Genomic DNA, 24061 nt, shown 5'->3' with positions numbered 1-24061 from the left:
TAGATATAGTTAGGAGACAACATCTACGGAAAACTTTCAAAAACATTCCAGAAAAAAGTGGTGAAAGAGAAACAGAAAATGTACAATATGCAAGCAGAAGGGTCTTAAATACAGAATGTTTTAAAAGGGTTTTCCAAGAGACTGCTCCAACCAGAAAGAAAGTACTTGTGATGTCAGGGACATACAGTATAAACCATTAAAAGCATACACAGCTCGGAGGAGTTTAAAAACTTTATAATTTTAGTTCATTTAAGTCAGCTCAAGTTTGCACGACCTATGACAAGCAACAATAAATACAAATGTAACTTATCTAGCAATATAGATTGCGGGCTTTTACTTTGTATTTTACAGTGAGATGTGACTCAGATAAAATAAAAGACTCACCTAGGCGGTGTTAATATTTAGGATAATCTATGCCAGGAAGCAGTGAAAGTAAACAGTGTAAGAAGATTTAACACCAGAATGGGGACCCCTATTTCTGAATTATGATAAAATACAAATATTAAATATGGGTTTCTGCAAAAAGAACTGGAGAAATACTAAGTTGTACCCTTGGTAATTTCCATTCTAAATTTTCCACATTTTTATTAAAAAAAAACGTTAACTGTGCATTTATACCTACCTGTATGTTTTTGCAGACTAGAACCAACATAATATATTGATGCATTGATGCAGAATACTCACATTTTAAAGGGAGCCATTAGCTGGAAAAATAGGACTTACCTGTTAATATCTCCTTATATCAAGTGCCCAGAATTCTTCATTAGATTAGATGAGCCTACCAGTCTCAGAGCTGTCCGACAGGACCTGCTTTGCCCACATCCTCAATTTCCCCTTATGAATGATTCTTCTGGAATTGTTGTTTTAATTAATTTAAAAACATAACATTTCCAACTAGAACTCCAATATCTGTTTTCCACAAAGGAAAATAGAAGTTCATCATAAAAGGGAAAGTCTGATTGCTGGACATGGTAACTAGAGGAAAACTAATTAACAGGCAAGTAAAATTTTACTCCCTTATGAAGGCATGCCTAGTAATTCTGTATTACTGGTAAATAAGAAAATCCAAGTTTCTGGGAGGAAAAAAAATATACAATATATAAAACTATATACATTTTTAAAGCTTTTAATTTCTGCATCGTGGAGAACCTCACACGTTAAGATAGTCACACTATGACAGCAAATCCAATGTAATGTATGGCAAAAGTGGGAATGGTAATCCAGATAGCTGCAATTTAGATTTCTTCAGCTTTAAAGGCTGCAGTGGTTTAGTAAACTCCAGTTCCTTAAAATAGCTAGTTGTGTCTCGTATGGCTTGCAGATGAATCTAAGGTGTGCAACCAGCACAGTTTCTTCTTCAGGTAGCAAGCTGAACAAAAGTTGAAGAGGACATTTGTCCGCAACTTTTGAAAGTGTACATATTTGAAACAGTTCATACAGCAATCTTGTCTTAGTGAAAAGCACAGTACTGATTTTCTGTGAATAGTAACCCCAGATCCAATATTTTGCTGAAGATGACTGTAGCTGGGGGGCGGGAGGGGCGGCATGGCGGAAATCCCATAGAAAATACTCCAAGAGGTTTTAAAGTTCACACATTTTGTCACTGTGTGGCGGCCTTTCAAATGAAACATTCCTTGATTGCCCAGGAATTAATCAGCACCCAGTGCATGAATGAATGGAGAACTTTGTGTTAAAAATCAGACTGAACTGCAATGCTCAAAGTTATCACTTGTACTTCTAATGAACTGACACTCAGACCTAACTAGAAGCTTTCCTATAAGAGCTGAAGAATCTGCAGAATGTTAATCTCCCTGGGCCCAAAATCCTTTTCTTTGCACAAGTACATGTATTTTATCCAATTTGGGCATAGACCCTTTCTTCATAACAGCAGGATGTTAACTCCTCCCCCTGTATTGTCTTTGAGGTTTATCCTGCCTAAAGCTAGTATGACAGGAAGGGTGTGCCTGATTGGCAGCTATACTGGTTCCAGCATGGAAAATTCTCCCAATTTGGGACAGCACAGCCTGCAAGACCAGTTTGGGACTACTGGACTGATCCATGACCATTCTATTTTGTTCTCTGAAAAAAGGTCATTTTATAATGTTTCTGTCTGCAAATATTTTTCCTACTATTGTTACATGTAATATCTGAAGCTCCTATCACTGAGCAATACATTTTTCCAACACATTTACTTTGTGCATTTGACAGCACTTGTATACTGTTTCCTCTGTGTAGTTAGTTTTGTCTTTTGTTCATGAAATATTTCTCTCAGTTACACAGGAGAGAAGAACCATTTTTTAATAAAACAAACAAGACTGTGGCTGGGGGATTCATGGGCATGTGTACTACCTGAAACTACTTTCAACTTATATTTTGAAAATAGATTTTAAGTTGATGGTGTCCTTTTAACACAGTGTTTGAGAGCAGAATCAATGGAAGACAAAGAAGAACAGATCTGTGACAACTATTTTTGTTTGTCCTGGGTCTCAGTTCCCTTATCTATTCTCTTAGCTGTGGTCATGGGAGGTCTAAATTTTGGGGTAACTCATCTGTTCCAACTAAACGGTTTCTTAATATAAATTCCATTTGTCCAATATGCAGCAAATAAGCCAATCTGCCTATGCTTCTGTTTAATATGCACTGCTTAAACTGAGACTACATATACCTCTGCCCACTAGAATGAAGTAGATGCAGATGCTTCCTGTAAGTTTTAAAAAAGAAGATAGTGACTGCTTAATATCAGCTTTGTAGTTGGCTCTGGAAAACATGTGCGCTCCACCTTATTATGTTCAAGAAAGTTTATGCTTTCTATTACTTTCTGCAGAATCCATGACTCCTTCCTGAATGTTCAGTGTCTTTACTCTGTTCCACATTTAAGGCTGTGATAATTTCCTTTGGATAATACAAAAGCAAACCACACACTGTGCTGTACCAAAGCACAGAATCTTTTACCATCCTTTGCATACTGTCCTTCTAAAACTAAGAGTTTTACCATGCAATTGTCTCTGATATGGCCACACATATAGCAGTGTGCAAGGCACCACTTACGCCTGTTGAGACCACTGAATGTAGAAACTGCAAGAAGGATGTGGCTTACATCTTCTTATTTTAACTCTCACTATGAACCATTTACGTGAACGCGCTATTGGACAGAACTGCTCAGCCTAAAAGCACATCCAGAATCACCATGAAGTGAGTAATTCTCTCAGATGGGATATGGATGACTTTCTGCTGGTTTATCACTGGCCTGTGGATTTCTCTCTCTTTGAGAAGTATGACTCCTTGCAACAGCCTTCCCTTGTGATCCAGCTGTGATGAGACTGTGACACAAAATACAGGTATACATGGAATTGCTTTGACATCAGGAAGACGACTACAACATACAATAATTTGTAAAGAGCCTATAGGCTAATAAGTTGAAGGGAAAAGGACTATATATTGATACCCTCTATATTGCAAGTCTCGGTAATTCCAGTATTTACCATCGCATCCACATTCAACAGATGTCTCACAAACAGATCGACTGGTAATGTTGGTGGGGAAATGGAGAACTCCACAAAGTGCACTTTCATAAACTAATATTTTCATCTATATCTAAACATGATTTTGGGTGCTGAACTTTCAGCACTGGATTTGAGCTCCAGTAACTTTTGCAGAGGCACAGAGAATCAATACTGGCACCAAAAACCAGAACCCAGGTCTCCAAATCTTATTTAGGTATTTTTAAAATGTCAACAAGTGCCCAAGATCCTCTGATCCATCTGGGAAACAAAACAAAAAGGCCTGGAAAAGTGCATTTTTCTGTACTGGCATTTGTGAAAGAATTATTTAAGTCCTGCCTGGCTACAGTTTCCCTTGTTCCTATTCCACAATTTTCACAGGCCATATGAGAAATCTTGTCTGGTGTTTCTGAATGTAAGATTGAAATTAATCCTTGTCCAAGGAGACGCTTGTGTAGTAACCGGGAAGTTTGGAAGATATGCTTCTCCTTGTCATCAACACATTCTACAACAGACTTCAATGCTTCCATCCCAGCAAGAGGATGAAAATCTTTTTGGATACATAACAAGTCTCTATGGGGGAATGCAACATAAGGAAGGCTAACAGCTTGACAAAATCAGGGAGACCGACAGGTCAAAGACAGCCCATGAAAACGACAGCTCTCAATCCCTCTCTCCAAAACACCTCAAAAAAAAAAACAAATCCAAAAAACAGTAAAGTTCCTTTCTTCCCCTTCTTTTCTAGAGCCCTAAAACAAAAGTCAAGCTAGTCCAAAAGATGTCCGGATGGGCTCATCTAGCCACTCTCTTGTTCTTTAGAGGAGTGTGTTGAAGTAGCTATATAACCTAATAAAGACATACAAAGATATATCATAATCTTAGAACTACAATTTGTGAGGATAGATGTGCTGTGGCAGAAGAATGGCTGCTTCTTTGGCAGCTCTTTGTGGCAAAAAGAAAGGGGGCCAAAAATGTGCAAAATTTATTCCAAATAGGGATTAATAAATCACTATTTATGAAAAAAGCAGTAAACAAATAAAATGTTGAAAAGATGACAAAGCAAAAAAGAGAGCCCTATCGATTGCCTGATCCACAACTTCTGATGCAGTCTGAAAGTGGGAGATGGCTAGATCCTGTATATAATAGGAACATTTTCTAAAAGTGGATCACATTTGTTAACAATGATTCAGACCAACCAATTATTGCCACAGACAACTTGCCACCAGAGTTTAATCATGTTGATCATATCTGCTTTAAGCATGGTTAAAACCTATTAAAAACCCCAGGAGCATCTGGCAACATGTCTATGCTGGGGCTCCCTATGTTGCTAACAATGGTACTAAGAAAATGTTTCTAGAGTTCACAGAGCTTTAGTTATGGCTTTGCAAGAGAACATACACTTCAATGAATTCTACTTATTAAAATAAAGCAAAAAGTATTTAAAAAAATTATACAGATCTTCTGTATAAAATTTGCAAGGAAAAAACCGCACCATGAACTGAAAAATAGAAACTAGCATATATCTGTCCATTTTACATTGACTTCAGTTTGTACTGATACCCAAACTATTATATACCACACATCAAAAATGCCTATATTTTAAGAATGTATTTGACCTCTGAGGTATAGGGTAATGTACAAAACACCTTCTGTGCTCCCAAAATTTAAATGGCCATCTGAGGCAAGCCACGTACAGTATAAAAGCTGCATTTTATCAAATATTATGGAAATGTATCCTCTCAGCATATACAGATAAAGCACATGGGTTTACTTACCAAGTTTCAGTTAAATATTTCTAACAGTTTATGATTTTTAAAAAAAGAAACATTTTTGTTGGTATATGCAGTTGATGGTCCTTTTTGGTTATTCTAACTTCCCTTCTCAAACTCAATTTCAAATATTCTTCACTTTTTCAAAAGTACACCTCTACCCAGATATAAGGTGACCCATTAGAACGCTGGTTCGCATACAACACAGTAAAGCAGCGCTCTGGCGGATCAGTGCATCAGCTCCCAGCTGCGGTGCTCCGCTTCTCGCTGCCAGTGAGTGCAGGGAGGTTGGGGAAAGGACGCCCTCCCCCGTACTCACCTGTGGCAGGAAGCAAAGCACCGCGGCTGGGAGCTAGTGGAGTGGAATGGGCTGGGGTCGGGCTGTTCTGCTTCCCGCTGCTGCCGGTGAGTGCCTGTCAGGGGGTGAGGTTGTGGATAGGGATCAAGGCAGTCAGGGGACAGGGAGGTTAGGTAGGGGGTGGGTCCTGGGGGAGATTAGAGATGGGAGGTCCTGGGGTAGAAGGGAGTCAGGGGACAAGGAACAGGGGGACCAAAGCCAGTTCAATATAACGTGGTCTCACCTATAGCGCAGTACGATTTTTTGGCCCCGGAGGACTGCGTTATATCGGGATAGAGGTGTACTTATCTTACAAATAACTAAAGTTATATTTTTCTGTTTTGGAATAACACTGTATTCTTCTCTTTATTTCAATGTATTACTAATAAAAAGCAGCAGCGCTTATCAAGGGCTCGATACCACTGATGTAACTACAAGTACACTGACATAAAAGATAGACAGAAGTTTCCCTATTAATAAAAATAAAACAGCCTATTAGAGAAAATAAAATCTCAATTCTACTCTGCCTACTCCCATAAACATCATATTGCCATCACTGATCCATCTCCCTAAAAGCCTGTGTAAAAAGAAAGGCCTTGCAGTGTACTCAGAAGATCAACTCATATGAGTTATTTTGGAACATACTGGGAACTCAGTTCCTAAGCTGTGGCCCGCTCACAGATAGCATACTATTAGCACTGCCACACTCATACCAACAAAGCTCTAACTCAAGCACTAAAAATGATTGCAGCTGTGGCAGCACGGTAACTAAATTATTTTACTGCTTATTTATCAGAAACTCTCATCTGCAGTGTGTAATAGTGAGGTAGACAGGTTAAGAATGACCTGGAGAGGATTTATTAACAAAAAAAAAAAAAAAAAAAATACCCTCAGCCATATTATTTTTGTTTATATTGTTGTAAATGAAGGGTGACACTTCAAAAATGATTTTTTTCTTGTTTTTATATATTAGAAATAAGAATGGAAACTTTGGTCTTCCCTCATTATGCTGGAGAACTCCTTAGGGGTCTTAAGAGATGTTTATTGTAAGCTATCGCACCTGAAAGAATGGGGATTTTGAATCCTTAATATTCATTCTCTGAAATGTTCATCAGGTATAAAACACATAAGCGGGTTTTTTGTTTGTTAACAAACTGATTAAAAACCCCTTCCTTTTTGCTCAGCTTTCAGTTCCACATTATTTCATTTATCTTTCATTATCAAGTCCTTCAGTCAGGTTAGATAAGGCCATGAATTTGTAATGTTAACTCCTGCCCCTGCCAAATCCTTTTCCCACTTTCATGTTAAAAAAATCATGGCCTTTTTACATTAAAGTAATAAATATTTCTTTTAAAAACGAGAAGCACATTTATTTATTTATTGCAATTCACCACTCAGTAATATGCTCAATGCCATGAGGGAGAAAGAAAGTTTGTTTCAGGCCTGAGATTAGTCCTGGCCCTCAGCTGTGTGCTTGCATTTGATTGTAATAATTTTAGAAAGTTCACATTATTCGTTAGTGAAACCATAAAAGACATCTACAATAAGTATTGAATAAAGTCATATCACCATGTATTTTGTAGTCCACATATATTACAGGGTAAATATTTTACAAATATTTTAAATACTTTGTGAAACGTATTTGGATTATTTCTTGTATCCCTCCACGTTCAAACCAATGCCGAGTTACTACACAGATGATGGGAGAGAAAAATATAAAGTAAAGAATTTAAAAACATCTCCAAGAAGTGACCTAGATAATTTTTCTACACATAAAAAATGTCATTGCTTAAAAGGTTTCAGAGTAGCAGCCGCATTAGTCTGTATCTGCAAAAAGAACAAGAATACTTGTGGCACCTTAGAGACTAACAAATTTATTTGAGCATAAGCTTTCGTGGGCTACAGCCCACTTCTTCGAATGCACAGAATGGAACACACAGAAGATATTTATAGATAGAGAGAACATGAAAAGGTGGAAATAGCCATGCCAACTGTAAGAGGCCAATCAACTGAGATGAGCTGTCATCAGCAGAAGAAAAAAACCCTTTGAAGTGATAACTGAGATGATCCATAGAAGGTGTGAGGAGAACTTAACATGGGGAAATAGATTTAATTAGTGTAATAATCTACTAATGAATCTATTCCCCAATGTTGAGTTCTCCTCACACCTTCTATGGGTCATCTTGATTATCACTTCAAAGGTTTTTTTTCCTCCTGCTGATGACAGCTCATCTCAGTTGATTGGCCTCTTACAGTTGGCATGGCTACTTCCACCTTTTCATGTTCTCTCTAGCTATAAATATCTTCTGTGTGTTCCATTCTAGGCATTCGAAGAAGGGGGCTGCAAAAGCTTATGCTCAAATAAATTTGCTAGTCTCTAACATGCCACAAGTATTCCTGTTCTTACTGCTTAAAAGGTATCTTGAGTCGTTAGAAGCAAATGGTGCACCTGCCAATCGAAAACAGAATTCTCCCTTCACATTGCTATAAAACTAAATTTCTATCCCTGCAGGCTAAAAAAATTAGGGAAATATAACCTGTTACTGCTTTAGGATTGAATAATACCCCTCCTCCATCTCAGATTTTATTTTGTGATTTTACTTTGTGATGGGTAAAGGGAGAAAATACAAGGAAACTGGTGGAATCTGTTTTTTCTTTTTTTTTCTTTTCTTTTCATAAAGTGGTAGCTGATCCAAACTTTGGAATATTGGAATTAAGTTTTAGAGGAGAAGAATTCACAGACAAAAGATATAAGGTAATTAGGGGTGCGTGATACATGACTCCACAATTTACCTCACAGATATTTCCACCTGTGATTGTATAATTACGCTGTAAACCTTTCACTGGTCCAGAGACATTATAATCTTTCAAGGACAGAAATTCACCTTTCAAGATGGGGAATGGAGGAGAAAAACATTTGAGCAGTTTATTCATAAAAAATGGCAGTTCAGAAGCTATTCAGAAGTTTTTATGTTGGTAGTAGTCCAGGTGGAGATGGATTAAGAGGCAGAATACAAGTGAGAGGACCACTGATACCAGATAAATACAAATATATCATCCCCACGTGTGTGAGGTCTAAAGAAAGATTTCCTGAATATAATTTATATATTTGACACACCCCACATTTGGAGGAGTTTATTTCCATCACCCCATACTATTTACATTCACACACACACACACACACACACACACACACACACACACACACACACACCTGTCTGAGGCTCTCTCTAATGGGCGAACAGGCTAAATGATACCTTTCAGTGAATTACTCCCTCTACTATGATGTCTAACCAGAAAGTGATAAAATATTTTCTGGTTAACTGTATATTATCACAAAAAAATGCCAGCGTGTCTCAACTCTCAATATATTAAGATCACGAAATTCTACTTTTGAGGTCCTGTTGAGATGATCCTTTCTTCTGGCGATAGAATGTCTGGGCCTAATCAGGTAAAGGACATGAGTGAAGCCAAACAGCAAAAATTAAGATGTTTGTACACCAATGTGAGGAGCCTAGGGAACAAAATGGAAGAACTAGAGTTATTGGTGCAGGAAGTGAAACCAGACATTATAGAGACTGTTATGAAACATGGTGGAATAGTAGTCATGACTGGAGTACAGGTATTGAAGGGTATGTGCTGTTTAGGAAAGACAGAAAAAAAGCAAAGGTGGTGGAGTAGCATTGTATATCAATGATGAGGCAGACTGTAAAGAAATAAGAAGCGATGGAATGGATAAGACAGAGTCTATCTGGGCAAAAATCTCATTGGGGAAGAAAGCTACTAGAGCCTCTCCTGGGATAGTGCTTGGGGTGTGCTATAGACCACCAGGATCTGATTTGGATATGGATAGAGACCTCTTTAATGTTTCTAATGAAGTAAATACTAATGGGAATTGTATGATAATGGGAGACTAACTTCCCAGATATAGACTGGAGGACAAGTGCTAGTAGTAATAATAATAATAATAATAATAATAATAATAATAATAATAATAATAATAATAATAATAATAATAGGGCTCAGATTTTCCTGGATGCGATAGATGATGGATTCCTTCACCAAGCAGTTGCTGAACCAACAAGAGGGGATGCCATTTTAGATTTGGTTTTGGTGAGCAGTGAGGCCCTCACTACAATGGTTGTAGGGGACAACCTTGGTTCAAGCGATCATGAGCTAATTCACTTTAAACTAAATGGGAGGATAAACAAAAATAGATCTGTGATTAGGGTTTTTTATTTCAAAAGGGCTAACTTTAAAAAATTAAGGAAATTAGTTATGATCTGAGTTACTACAGAGAATTCTTTCCTGAGTGTCTGGCTGGTGAGTCTTGCCCACATGCTCAGGGTTTAGCTGATCGCCGTATTTGGGGTCGGGAAGGAATTTTCCTCCAAGGCAGATTGGCAGAGGCCCTAGGGTTTTTTGCCTTCTTCTGCAGTGTGAGACATGGGTCACTTCCTGGAGGATTCTCTGTACCTTGAAGTCTATAAACCACGATTTGAAGACTTCAGTAGCTCAGACATAGGTTAGGGGGTTGATACAGGAATGGGTGGGTGAGATTCTGTGGCCTGAGTTGTGCAGGAGGTCAGACAAGACGATCATAATTATCCCTTCTGACCCTAAAGTCTATGATTCTATGATTATGGACTTTTATAAATTTAAAACAAACATTTAAATATGGGTGAATAAAATTGCCTTAAGAGTTTCAACTTGTTACAGGACAGAATGATTGGGTAACATTAACAGAATTTCTTTCCTTTCAAATGTTTAAAATTAACATTTCAGAAATCCATAAATGAATGGCAAAGGAAAAAATAAGGCAGCGCTCATTTCTCCCCTTCCCCTTTTTTTTTTTTTTTAAAGCATGTAGAAGAGCTGAAACACTTCTGAGAAAAGAAGTTTTTTTGCTTCATTTTTACATTAGTAACTGAGGCCAGACTCTGGGCTTATCTACACTCAAAAAGCCATAGCGGTGCAGCTGCACTGATGCACCACTTCAGTGAAGATGCTACCTATGGAAACAGGAAGGCTTCTCCCATTAGCATAGGTAATCCACCTCCCTGAGAATCAGTAGCTATGTCAACAGGATACGTCCTCCTGTTGACACAGCACTGTCTGTACCAAGAGTTAGGTCAGTTTAACTGCACTGCTCAGCAACGCAGTTATAGCAAACACAAATTGCTAGTGTAGACCAAGCCTTAAATGACTGGAAAACTAAGGGAATTATGACATCAAAGGAGACTGAAAACAGCCACTAAGAGGGTTAAAGGATTTTTAGATAGTGATTAAAATCTTGTTTTTACCAGTACTTCTTCCTAATGAACACCTGGGACAAATTACATCTTTGTCAAATATTCCACATCCTGGTCACTCCAATTAAGTAAGGTCTGACAATTCACAACACACACCTCCTATACACCTACTCCCCAAGCAGTTCTCCAGCAAAACCAGAGGAGATAAAATTTGACTTGGAAATATCAGCTAAGGTTTTTTTTAAACAAACAAACAAAAAACCACCTTTTGTATTCTTTTTCTTAGAAATGTGTCCATTCCATTCTAGGTGTGTGTGAATGCCCACACATGCGGTCGTTGGAGATTTTTGCCTTAGCAGGGTCGTCCGTGGTGCCCCCTGGAGTGCCGTGCCGATGCACTGGCATATCAGACGCCGCCGACCCTACTCCCTCTCAATTCCTTCTTGCCGACAAGTCTGACAGAGGGACAGGAAGGTAGGCAATGGACATGAGCAACAAATCTCGAAGAACAACAGTTACAAAAGATAGGTAACTGTTTTTTCTTCTTTGATTGCTTCCTCATGTCAATTCCATTCTAGGTGACTCACAAGCAATATCAATGGAGGTGGGCTCAGAGTTCATAGTCTTGCATCTTGCAGCATAGCTTGGCCAAAGCCAGCATTGTCTCGAGCTTGCTGGGTCAGCATGAAATGTGATGCCAATGTGTGGACGGAGAATCAGAGTGTGGTTCAACAGATCTCTTGGACTGCCATCAGAAGCACCTTTGCCAGCTTACAGCAGTAGTGGATGCAGGCCGTAATCCAGGATGAGATTCTCTGAGCAGACACCAGACCATCTTTCATCCTGTCTGCCACCACAATGAACAACTGCATTGACTTACAGAACGGCTTCATTCTATCTATGTAGAATGCCAACGCCCTCCTGACATCCAGGGTGTGAAGCCTGCGTTCCTCAGACGCATGAGGCTTCAGACAGAAGTCTGGTAAGTAGATGTCCTGGCCCGTATAAAACTGAGAAATGACTCTGGGCAGAAACACCTGATGCAGGCACAGCTGGACCTTGTCCTTCCAGAACACCATATAGGGTGGCTCCGAGGTGAGTGCCCGGTTCTCAGACATCCATTACGACAACCAGGAACGAAATCTTCCAGGAGAGGAGCAGAAGGGAGCAGGAAGCCAGAGGCTCAAAGGGAGGTCCCATGAGCCTTCACAGCACAAAATTCAGGTCCCAGGGCGGGGGGAAAGGGAGGTGGATCCCAGACACGTGGATAAAGGCGCTCCATACCCATAAAAAACCGTGCCATCACAGGATGGGTGAAGAGAGACTTGCTCTGGAACGGAGGATGCAACCTCGAAATGGCAGACAAGTAGACCTTGATCCAAGAGATAGACAACCCTTAGAGTTTGATGTGCAGCAGATAATCCAATATGTCCTGCAGCAAAGCCTACTCGGCCCTAAAATGTGTTGCTCCAAGGCCCAGCACTCGAACCATTTCCATTTAGCCAGGTAGGTTGCCCTAGTGGAGGGTTTCCTGCTACCCAGTAAGACATGTTGGACACAGGTTAAGCATGTCCACTTGTCTCCGCTTAGTCACGCAGTAGCCAAGCCATCAAGTGCAGCGCTGCCAGGTTCGAATGCAGCAGAGTGCCGTGGTTCTGGGACAGCAGATCCCCACCAAGAAGGCAGTGGAAGAGGCGTGGCTACCACAAGGCTCAGCAACATGCCAAACCAGTGCTAACAGGCCAGCAGGGGCTACAAGGATAACAGTTGCTCTATCCTGCTTGACCTTCACAAGGACCCTGTGAATTAACACCACTGGCGGGAAGGAATACATCAGTGCTCCCAACCATGGAATGCAGAAGGCATCCAAAAGGGAACCTCTGTCCAGAAACCGAATCCAACAGAACATGTGACACTTTCTGTTCTGTCTGGATGTGAACAGGTACACCTTGGGAGCCCATCACCTCTGGAAGATTATGTTGACCACCTCTGGATGGAGTGACCATTCGTGGCAAGACAAGAAGGTCCTGCTGAGGTGATCTGTCAAAAGGTTTCTGGTGCCCAGCGACCAGATGAATGGCATGCCGCACACAAAAGTCTCAAAGACTGAACATCTCTTGACAAAGGGCCGAGGACCTGGCAGCGCCCTGTCTGTTGATGTAATACATCGTGGTAGGATTGTCCGTTAGTGTTTTTTTATATACCTTTCAGCTTCTCTCAATATGTCATAAGGCATCAAAAAAGGAACAAGCCAATTTTTTAAAATTCCTGTACAAGTTAGAAAATCATAAGTTAAAACTAACTTTTTAAAATGCTTTCCCTCTGACTCTCCTCTACAAAGGAGTCCTACACAATTCTTGTAATTTTTTTCTGCCATCTTCTAATGTTCGTTTGATAATACCAGCATTCTTGGCAAGGCTTCAACAACCAAGTCAATGCCATCTACTTTCAACCTTAATGCCATTTTAAAAGTTTTATTCTGAAGAGTTATGCTATTTTTTGAAGACTGGGAGGGATTAAGATCTTTCTGGGAGATAAGAGATCAGAGGAGCAGAAGTAAATAATGGTATCACTAAAACTGACTGGTTTTAGACCTTGCAGAAGATATTTGATGTTTGGTATATCACCATCTATTCCCAAAAACATTACTTATTTTACATTAATTTATTTCTATTTTATTAGAAAATCATAAAACACGGAAAGTGTCATATCAAACAGACTGGCAGTCCTGTCTCTTAACACTGACTAGTAAATACAATGACCTTGCTTCAAAGAGCTTATTCTAATGAATAAACAAACAAACAAACAACTAAATAAATAAAAATACAGGAAGAACTCATCTGGCAAGAGGAAAAAAGGAAGGGAAGAGTACTTAAATATGGTTATGATTTTGCTATTGCATAAGAAACTACATGAAAAGGTGAGATTTCAAGAAGGAGACTGCACAGTGTAATGGGCACAGGGACAAAATATAAGGCATAGGGGATAGTGTGGGAAGAAGTGCCCAGCATCTTGTGACAGATAACAAGCGAGAGACTTTGAAGAACAAGAGTTGGCAGTGCACAGACTTAAATAAGAGCGTAATGGGGGAAACTAGATATTGACAGCAAAAAACCTGGGAACACCATTCAACCACTTCACTTTCCTTCCAGAGACTACTGCAGCCTTGAACATTTGATATATAGTACAGAAAATATAAAGCTTTTCTTAAATTGTGAATTATATTCCTATAATACAAAAAGATTACATTTAATACTCATATTAATGAACCTGAAAAAATTATTATACTGGTTTATCTTCCAATTATTATGAATGTTGATCTGTACTAGGAGAAACATGAGGAATGCAATCATAGAAGAATGCCTTTAAGCAGAACTTGTCTATGAATGCATGATACAAGTACATCTGAATAAAAAACCAAAGTCTTTTGAACATGAACATTTTGACTAACAATATGAAATAATAACTTAGCCAACTATCCCTCTGAAAACAGAAATGTCATACTCTTGTATTTTCTGTATTTCTAATTTCATTTAATTTTGACTGAACACTAACATGTTACTCTGCAAAAGTTTAAGACCTGAACCTGCAAAGGAAATCCATTTCAACTGGATTTGGATTTCACAAAGACATAAGGAAAGGTCTGTGCAAGTGGACCTCTCCAAAGGATCATGGTCCACGGTTTCCCTGACAGACTGCATGCCCAAGGTTGCCAATCCCTGATCTATACTACAAACTTTTGTAAATGTAATTTAAATGTACAGATTTATTTCGTAAATGGGTCTACAGATAATCTGTACATTCTGTATGTAGGATATAGAATATATAGCAATGTTATACGCTGTACATATTTTACATTATGCACTTGTATTAACAACTGGTCAAAGTAAACATGTAGCGATAGTAGCTCTGTAGACTTCCAGTGAAGATTAATCCATTGTCCAAATTCAAAACATCAATCCAGTCTCATGGTATTTATCTAAAATACATTAATCCTTATTATAACAAATCAGATGTTAGTGTTGTTTCCAAATATGTCTGAAAAAGTGTTTGTACAGAAAAAAATCATTTAGAAATTGCATCAAGTGTTACTTGTAATTTCCTCACCATATATTTTCTGGCAATGGAACCGGGTCCAACTGACTCAACGGTAAATAAAAACTTCTTTAAATTATGCTTTCATTTTTGTGCAGAACTAAATTTTGTTTAAGTGGAGTCAAAACTAACATCATGCATACACGTTTCAAACAACAATCTATATATCAACATGACAAATGGGACAGGATACGAAAAAAACAAGAATTTTAAAGAGCAACATAAGGAAAGTACATATTACTAACTTCTTACTTTATCCTTCCCCCACCACCCCATACATTTGTTCTATTCAAAGTATCTACTACAAACATAACCGAGAAAAACACAATCAAGAAGAATAATTAACTTACACAACTGCATCTCACCAGACAGAATACGTTCCTCAAAAAAAATTCTGAAAGAACTAGTCCAGGTGACATCTAGCCATGGTAATCTTACAGTTGGATCCTTTAGGTCAAACATTTGACACCAACCATTTTCTTATGCATGGCTTTACTTTTTAAAAATCTTGATTTAAAAACAGGAATTTTCTAAAGAAAAGCCAATTATGCCTTATGATTTTAACACTCCAGATATATATTCTGTATAGCTATCACTCACACATTCTAAACTTATAGTTATAACTTTGCATCATAAAAGGAAAGGTGTTAGATGGAAAATTAATACAAAATAAAAAGGCATGTGAGAAATACAAAATAAATAAAGTATACTTAGGGCTGCTGACTGAGGGCAGAGGGGGATGTACTCATGTTTATATCCTATAAAGAAATTTAATGTAGATTCACCAGTGGTCTTTTCAGAGGAAGTGCGTTGTTTGTCTCCCCTAGTGCGTTCAAGGGAAAAACAACAGGAAGCAAGCATAACTAAAAAAAAAATTTTTTAGAGAAAGAGAGAGGTCTGTACTACAACAATAAAAATTTGAGAAGCAATCTCAATAATAAAAGACTGTTTGCAAAAAACCAATAACTTTCCTAAATCATAACTGCACTCGGTTCAACTGTGAGGAAAAAATGCTGACGTGTTCAAATAATGTAAATAATTAAATAATTATTTAAAGTAAATAAACATTAAAATGTCTGTTTTATAATCTGCATTATCTTCCAATATTTCTGCTCACCAATATGTAAGTTTTGTAATATTTACCTGTATCCAAGCGCTTTACAGGGGACTCATCATCAACCTCAGAATCTCCACATGCACTTCTTGATCTTTTCCTTGGCTGCAGAAGAGTCTCCAACCTTGGAAGGACTACAGACAAAAAGGTTTTGGTCCCTAGCTGTGGAGAAGTTGGCTGGGTTTCAGTGTTCTTTGCAGACTTTGGGGGGCTTATACTTTTTGATTTGCAGAAGAGAATGGATGTACGTCTGTTTACATCAGTTGATGACTCAGCTACAGCAGAAACAGTCGACTCATTGAGATTACTGTCAAGTAAGTGTTCTGGAGTGTGTCCATTTATTTCTTTCTGAATGGAAGTGCTATATAATTCATTATCAAATTTTACTCTTTTGTAAAGCTTACTCTGCTCTGGATTGAGTTCTACTGGTTTGAGGGTTGGTGGTTCTGAATTAGTCTCCAAGTTTGAAGGAAGAGGTAATGCATCTGATGGTTCAAGTTTAGGGGGAGATTTATCTCCTGAAAAAATTATAAATAGAGTGTGATTTTTGAAAACTGGTAGTTATAAAATCTATTATAACACTCACTATAAATGTGCAGCTCATCAAATAATTGTTGTTTGGAAACAAACCATAACATTTTAAATACATAAACGTTTGGCTAGCAACAACCTATCCTAGTTAGTAGTGCCTAGTTTTATACTGGGATTGTAACAAAATAGGTGTTTACATTTAGTGTTAAAAATTTAAACCTGGGCAGGTCTTTTTACCTTACATGCAATGATATTTAAAATCTCGGGTTCGATAACTTTTTAGAGAAAAATAGAGTAGCAGATGATTTGTATCTGGTAATGCAAGTATTTCACCATTAACATTAAAAGTATGAATAAAATACATTTTCCTAATTTAAAATATTCACCTTACCTGTTTAAGTAAATTTAAATAAGAAAACCATTTTGAAAGCAGATAAAAGCCATTTTTAAAAACTGCATTTATAGCTTAACTTATCAGAATTAACTACGAGTGGGCTACAAACTATTACCAAATTCACAAATTGGAAATTTCTGCAAAGCTGCTTTACAGTTATGGTTACCAGTTTTAAATTTTAAAATGTATAGTTACTGACAAATGCTTGGCAAAGACATCTTTGCAGACATTACAGGAGAAATCAGAAAAACCACCCCTCTGCCAATTTTTCTTTTCCCCCTATCCAACCCAATGGTCAATTCTGACTTTTGTTTTTCTTTTCTTGTCTTTCAATTTCATGGCGTAGAATGGCAAAACACACATTGCAGGTGTTTAATAAAACCAGTGCTAGAAAATGCTCTTTAACACAAATGACAGAAGAAAAAAATCTGCTCTACAGAACCCAATAAAACAAGCAAAAATTACCCAACCCATAGTTTGCAAAAGATAAGTGTAAAAATGATTAATCTTTCCTATACTTCTAAAAAACAACAACAACAACAAAAAAACAGGTTAAGACATCTACCTTCTTTCTCTACAGGTATCAATATTGCTACACTAACAAAATGAAAAGGCTATATATTTTTATAGGTGAGTTTTTATGCAATCAAATGTAACTTGTTACACCACAAAAATAATAGCTGGTGTAGAACACAAAAGGATCAAACATATTTAACCAATCTCATGCAGATTTAAATTTACATATGTATAGTGCACATAAACCAGGCAGAAAGTCTGGAATTCTATTGACTTGAATTATCGTTTATTAGTTTGTCATAGTTTCTTTACAGCAGTGCACTGTGTGATAAATGCTTTCTATACACCAGGGGTCAGCACGCAAACCAATTTCTGATGGCATGCAACAGCAGGCTGAGCGGCTCAGCCCACCGCCCCTTTGCGGTTCCGGCTGCTGTCTCATTGCCAGCCAGGGTCCCGGCCACCGGCCCCACTCAGCGCCCGCTGCTGGCCTGGGACACCCGGGAATCCCAGGCTGGCAGCAGGCTGAGCAGGCCGGCAGATGAGACCCTGGCTAGCAGGAGCCGGCAGCCAGAACCCCAGAGCGGCGGCAGGCTGAGCAACTCAGCCCGTTGCTCGCCTGGGGTTCCATTCACTCAGCTAGCGATGGGCTGAGTGGCTCAGTCCGCTGCCACTCTGGGGTGCCAGCAGCACTCAGCCTGCTGCCGCTCTGGGGTTCCAGCTGCCGGCCCCACTCAGCCTCCTGCCAGCCTGGGTGAGCAGAACCCCAGGCTGGTAGAGAGTTGAGGGGGGCCGGTGGCCAGGATTCCGGCTGGCAGAAGCTGGCGGATGGAACCCCAGATCGGCAGCAGGCTGAGTAGGACCTGGGATCCTTGTCTGAGGTTCCAGTCACCAGCCCCACTCAGCCCGCTGCTTGTCTGGGGTTCCAACTCACTCAGCTGGCAGCACGCTGAGCAGGGCCAGTGGCCGGGACGAACGGCTCAGTCTGGTGCCGGTCTGAGGTCCCAGCTGCTGACACCACTCAGCCCACTGCCAGCCTGGGGTTCCATTCACCCAGACCAGCAGTGGGTGCTATACACTCAAAAAGAACGAACTTTGTGCTGAGGAGTTCACAATCTATAAATTACTAATGAAACACCTAAAATGCTAAAATCTCAGTTGCATTCAAATCATAACGAGGTGGAATCCAGTTATTCTCTTGTGAATTTACTCAGGACAGGATCTCAAAATTAGAATCCCGTACAAATGGTATCTTTAAAAAACAAATGTTTCTAATTACCGATTTGATAAGAATGTTTAATATTGTTCCTCTTTATAAAAATCGAAATTATTTGCAAGAAAAATGTGATATATGAGAGACAGACAAAATAAATAATTACCAATGGAAGCAACTAGCAAAAGGGAAGTTTTAATCACAAATTACAAAGCTGTAATTTTACTGAGGTACTCTGCAAATATTATAACTTTTGTGTGTGGTCGGAAATCCAAATGGAATTATAAGTATACTAGATAATCCATAGCACTTTCAGAGACTAACAATGTAAAAATTCACCTACTCTGGTCAATGACTATTGTGTTTTTTATTTACCGTATATAATTGATCATAAACTGGTTTGTTTATAAGCCGATCCCCCCCCTCGCCCCCACCCAAGATGGATAAATAAAAATGGAAAAATTTTATAACCTGTTCATAATCCAACCCTATAATTCAGGGGTCAGCAAACTTTGGCTCCCAGGCCATCAGGATAAGCCTCTGGTGGGCCGAGATGGTTTGTTTACCTCAAGCGTCAGCAGGCCCGGAGGTAAACCTAAGTAAACGAAACGTCCCGGCGCGCCAGCTACTTACCCTGATGGGCCGGGACAGCAACTGGTGGGGAAATTTTTTTGGGGGGAGAAGCTGGGAGTAACCCCTGTGACCACCCCCCAATGACCCCACCCCTAGCCCCGGACCCTCACACTCTCCCCATTCCATCCCTACCCACTTAGCTAGGGAGGGTCAAGGGAGTATGTCTCTGGCCTGGCTGGAGCTGCTCCGACAGGTTGCGCAGCACAGCCGCAGCATGTTCCAGCAGGCTGGGCTGGGCGGTGTGGGCCACGTTGTGCTCTGGGGGCGGTGCCGAGCGGCATGGCTACAGCCTGGCCAGAAGTAGAGAGACTCTGGCCCCGACTCTTCCCTTCTATCTCTACTGGCTGTGCTGCCTCTCCTCGCTCCCTCTGTTGGGGGAGGGGCTGTGTCCCACCTCCCCCTCTTATTCGTTCATAGGCCAACCCCCGTCTCTGGTGTTTCCCTTTTTTACTAAAAAAATCCGGCTTATGAACAAGCATATACAGTATTTATTTTTAAAAACTACTACCAGGATCTACTTGCCTGCATCTCCCATGTCTGTTTCGCAATATGTTTTTAATTCTTTTCCAACTCATGTCTATTCCAGAGTTTAAATTTAAGCTATTTACAATCCTTAAAAGGTATATGAATTTTTAACTGTATTTTGGACCTATTACATCAATTCTGAATAACTATGTGAACACATTTTTTAAAAGTACATTTATTTTAGGTATATGTAATAACTGAATGTCTTACCATTATGCATTTTATTTATATACGCATCCTTTGACTATTTTAAGATTCAAATGTATGTAAAGCAATCTGATATTTTTTATTATTTTAATTATCTGTCAGTAAGAAAGTTCAGAAATAAATGTCTTCAGTTTTAACAAGATTAGGGAGATAATTTAAGAAATTTTCTTAAAATTATTAAATAGTTAATCTAAGACAGCGGTTCTCAAACTGGGGGGTCAGGACCCCGCAGGGGGTCGAGAGCTGTCAGCCTACACTCCATACCCCACTTTGCCTCCAGCATTTATAAACATATAAGAAAGTATTTTTAATTTCTAAGGGAGGGTTGCACTCTGAGGTTTGCTATATGAAAGGGGTCACCAGTACAAAAGTTTGAGAACCACTGTTCTAAGAGTACTCAGAAATCATGGAAGTAGATAAGAAGGCCAACTGCAGTTGTAGTTATATTTTTCTAACAAAGAATCCCGTGGCACCTTATAGACTAACAGATGTTTTGGAGCATGAGCTTTCGTGGGTGAATACCCACTTCGTCAGATGCAGATGTTTTTCTGAAACTGTGCCTCCCTATTGCAGCAGTTTATATATTTTGAAAAACATTTTTATCAAGCTAAGAGACTCAAACATGCAATTCCAAAGATGGGTAGATGATGGGGCAGTTAAAGATATCTGATTTTTTTTTTTTAAATACCAACTATCAAATAACTTGAAAGCCTCAAGTTGTACAATAGCTAGTCTATGTAAATACATGATCTTATTCTGACTACCATAATCTTTCTTCCCCCGCCCTGCCACTAGGGTTGCAAACTTTCTAAATCTCACAAAACTGAACGCCCTGCCCCACTCCTTCTCTGAGGATTGCCTCCAGCTCACTCCATCCCCCCTCTATCACTCGCTCTCCCCAACCCTCACTCACTTTCACCGGCTGGGGCAGGGGGTGTGGGTGCAGGAAGGCAGGGACGGCTTTAGGGCAATTCAGCCAATTCCCCAGAATCGGGCCCCGCGCGCCTAAGAGGGCCCCAAAATGTCCCAAAGGAGCTGCTGCTGAAGTCCTGCTACTGTCTTCGGTGGCAGCTCAAATCACTGCTGCAGAGGAAGGTCCCTCTGCCGAAGGCACCGGCAGCCAATTGAGCTGCCGCCGAAGTCCCAGCACTGTTCCAATCAGGGACAGGGGATTGGGGTGCACGCTCTGCTGGGCAGCGCTTACCTCAGGTGGCTCCCGGAAGCAATTGGCATGTTCGACTCCTGGATGTAAAGACCAGGGGGTTCTGTGCACTGCCGGTGCCAATGGTAGCTGTGGAGGTGGTGCTCGGGGCGGGGGCAGCACGTGGAGCCCCTGTAGCCACCCCTGCACCTAGGAGCCAGACATGCTAGCCACTTCTAGGAGCTGCGCTGAGCCAGGGCTGGCAGGGAGCCTGCCTGAGCCTCGCTGACCAGACTTTCAGCAGCCTGGTCAACGGTGCTGATTGGAGCCACCAGGGTCCCTTTTTGACCGAGCGTTCTGATCCAAAACCGAACATCTGGCAACCCTACTCGACCCAAACCCCTTCTTTCCTATTCTTTATTATATTCATATTCTGCATCCTTTTACTTCATTTCTGGCAAATTCCACCAACAATAAACGAAACAAAAACCAGCTTACAGTGCATGGGTCAAAAAGATGAACTACAAAAGGAAGTGTTTAGTGGCCAAAATTTTCAGCACTGAATTCTAAAGTTGGGTCTTTAATCCATGTGCAGTCACTTAAGTATGAATAACATGACTTTCAAAAATACTGAGCCCCATAACTTTATACTGAAAGTAGTAATTTTTAAAAAGTTTAATTTTGCTACCACCTGTTAGAAATCTGGGGGGAGGGAGGATTAAAAAAGAAATAATAAATTTCTCACAGGAGCAAGGGGAAATTAACCAGACAATAGATTTTACTCATACTAAAGGTAACAGTATAGTTCATTTACAGTGTATTAAACTTGCCCTGAAATCATATCATAATAGAATTTTACTTTCTGCTGTGGTAATTTACATGACAAATTTAGGATATCTAATTGAAAGTGTTCAAAATAGTACTGATTTAAACACCAGTTAAAATCTTACCTTCTTCTTCACCTTCTTGTTCTAATGCTGTACTTTCCTCTTCAAAACTTCCAATACCTGATTCTATTTGGGGAGGCTCGCTGTGTTGTTGACTTAGTTTGTTGCGAATAATGCTGATTTCCTTTTTTAACAGCTTTGCTCGTTTGCTCCTTGACCCACTGGATTTCATTGCACAGGTGAGATCAAGTTTTTCTAACATCTCTCTCAGCTGTTCTTCCAAGGACATATGCACTCTGTTAGCTGGATTCAGTAACCTATCCACTGAAGTCAAAACGTGTAATTTAAGATATCTGTTAATGAACTTTTTTTGTTGTTGTTTTTTTTTGTTTTTTTTACACAAAAACTACTACAAGAAAAAGTATTTGTTAAGTTTTATGCTTGGGAATTAGAAATATAAAAATTAAATCTGACTTTGACCACAAGTTGATGCAAGTTTTATAGTCTCACTATCACTAGTGAAAAGGTGCCTATGTAAATTCCTGCTATGCCATTTGCTATAACTCCTGTTTGAAGTAAAAAATGCTAACTGACATCCAGAACTGGAATACCAGGGACTCTATATGTCAGGACTTAGGTGCACTGATGGGGTTCAACAAGGACAAGTGCAGAGTCCTGCACTCAGGACGGAAGAATCCCATGCACTGCTACAGACTACGGACCAAATGGCTAGGCAGCAGTTCTGCAGAAAGGAACCTAGGGGTTACAGTGCATGAGAAGCTGAATATGAATTGACAGTGTGCCCTTATTGCCAAAAAGGCCAGTGGCATTTTAGGCTGTATAAGTAGGGGCAGTGCCAGCAGATTGAGGGACGTGATCATTCCCCTCTATTCAACATTGGTGAGGTCTCATCTGGAGTACTGTATCCAGTTTTGGGTCCCACACTACAAGAAGGATGTGGAAAAATTGGAAACAGTCCAGCGGAGGGCAACAAAAATGATTAGGGGGCTGGAGCACATGATTTATGAGGAGAGGCTGAGGAAACTGGGATTGTTTAGTCTGCAGAAGAGAAGAATGAGGGGGGATTTGATAGCTGTTTTCAACTACCTGAAAAGCGGTTCCAAAGAGGATGGATTTAGACTGTTCTCAGTGGTACCTGATGACAGAACAAGGAATAATGGTCTCAATTTGCAGTGGGGGAGGTTTAGGTTGGATATTAGGAAAAACTTTTTCACTGGGAGGGTGGTGAAGCACTGGAATGGGTTACCTAGGGAGGTGGTGGAATCTCCTTCCCTAGAGGTTTTTAAGATCAGGCTTGACAAAGCCCTGGTTGGGATGATTTAGTTGGGGATTGGTCCTGCTTTGGGCAGAAGGCTGGACTAGATGATGTCCTGAGGTCCCTTCTAACCCTAACATTCTATAATTCTATGATTCTAAAGGATATATAGTGATGCCTGGCCCATAGTTCTACTAAACATTATTAATCCCTCCCCTGCTTTGAGGTTTAAAATCACTATAATTATTTCTTCTCTTTTCATCAACTTACATTTACCATTTTTTCAGTGTATAAGTCAAAATAAGACTTTTTGGGATTGCTCGTATTACAAGCGCAACCTGAATATCGAGTTTGTTTGCATCCTGTTTCATGCAACACCACTACTGCACAAAAGTACCTCTGATTCAGCAAGGTACATAAGCGTTTACTTACATTTAAGCATGTAAACAGTGCCACTGAACTACTCAAGTACGCACATACATAAGTAACTTGTATATTTCAATGGGAGGACTCATGCATTGAAGTTAAGCACATGCTTAAGAACCTTGTTAAATTTGGGCCTAAATGTTCTGGAATCAGAATTCAATTGAAAAGTTCTTTCTTGATTATGGATGAGGCAAAACAAAGAATACAGTTTAATCTTTCAAAGGTATCGTATATCTACAGTGCTA

The 24061-nt window shown here is 39.7% G+C and overlaps 1 protein-coding gene across 5 annotated transcripts in view; it reads right to left on the bottom strand.

Moving 5' to 3' along the window:
- Window positions 1-24061, bottom strand: part of BRD1 (bromodomain containing 1) — a 112101-nt gene that overhangs the window by 34291 nt on the left and 53749 nt on the right. For 4 of the 5 annotated variants that reach the window (XM_030549244.1, XM_030549242.1, XM_030549246.1 and 1 more), the window contains 2 exons: window positions 22178-22438; window positions 16097-16585 (listed from right to left, as the gene is read on the bottom strand). In XM_030549244.1, coding sequence (XP_030405104.1) covers window positions 16097-16585; window positions 22178-22438 — 750 coding nt within the window. The remainder of the gene's footprint in view (window positions 1-16096; window positions 16586-22177; window positions 22439-24061) is intronic. The other variant, XM_030549243.1, reaches the window with a different exon arrangement.

The sequence above is a fragment of the Gopherus evgoodei genome, chromosome 1 (assembly GCF_007399415.2).
Source record: "Gopherus evgoodei ecotype Sinaloan lineage chromosome 1, rGopEvg1_v1.p, whole genome shotgun sequence".
In the NCBI taxonomy this organism is placed as follows: Eukaryota; Metazoa; Chordata; order Testudines; family Testudinidae; genus Gopherus; species Gopherus evgoodei.
The sequence above is the reverse complement of the archived record's forward strand: the minus strand, read 5'-3'. Positions and strand labels throughout refer to the sequence as shown.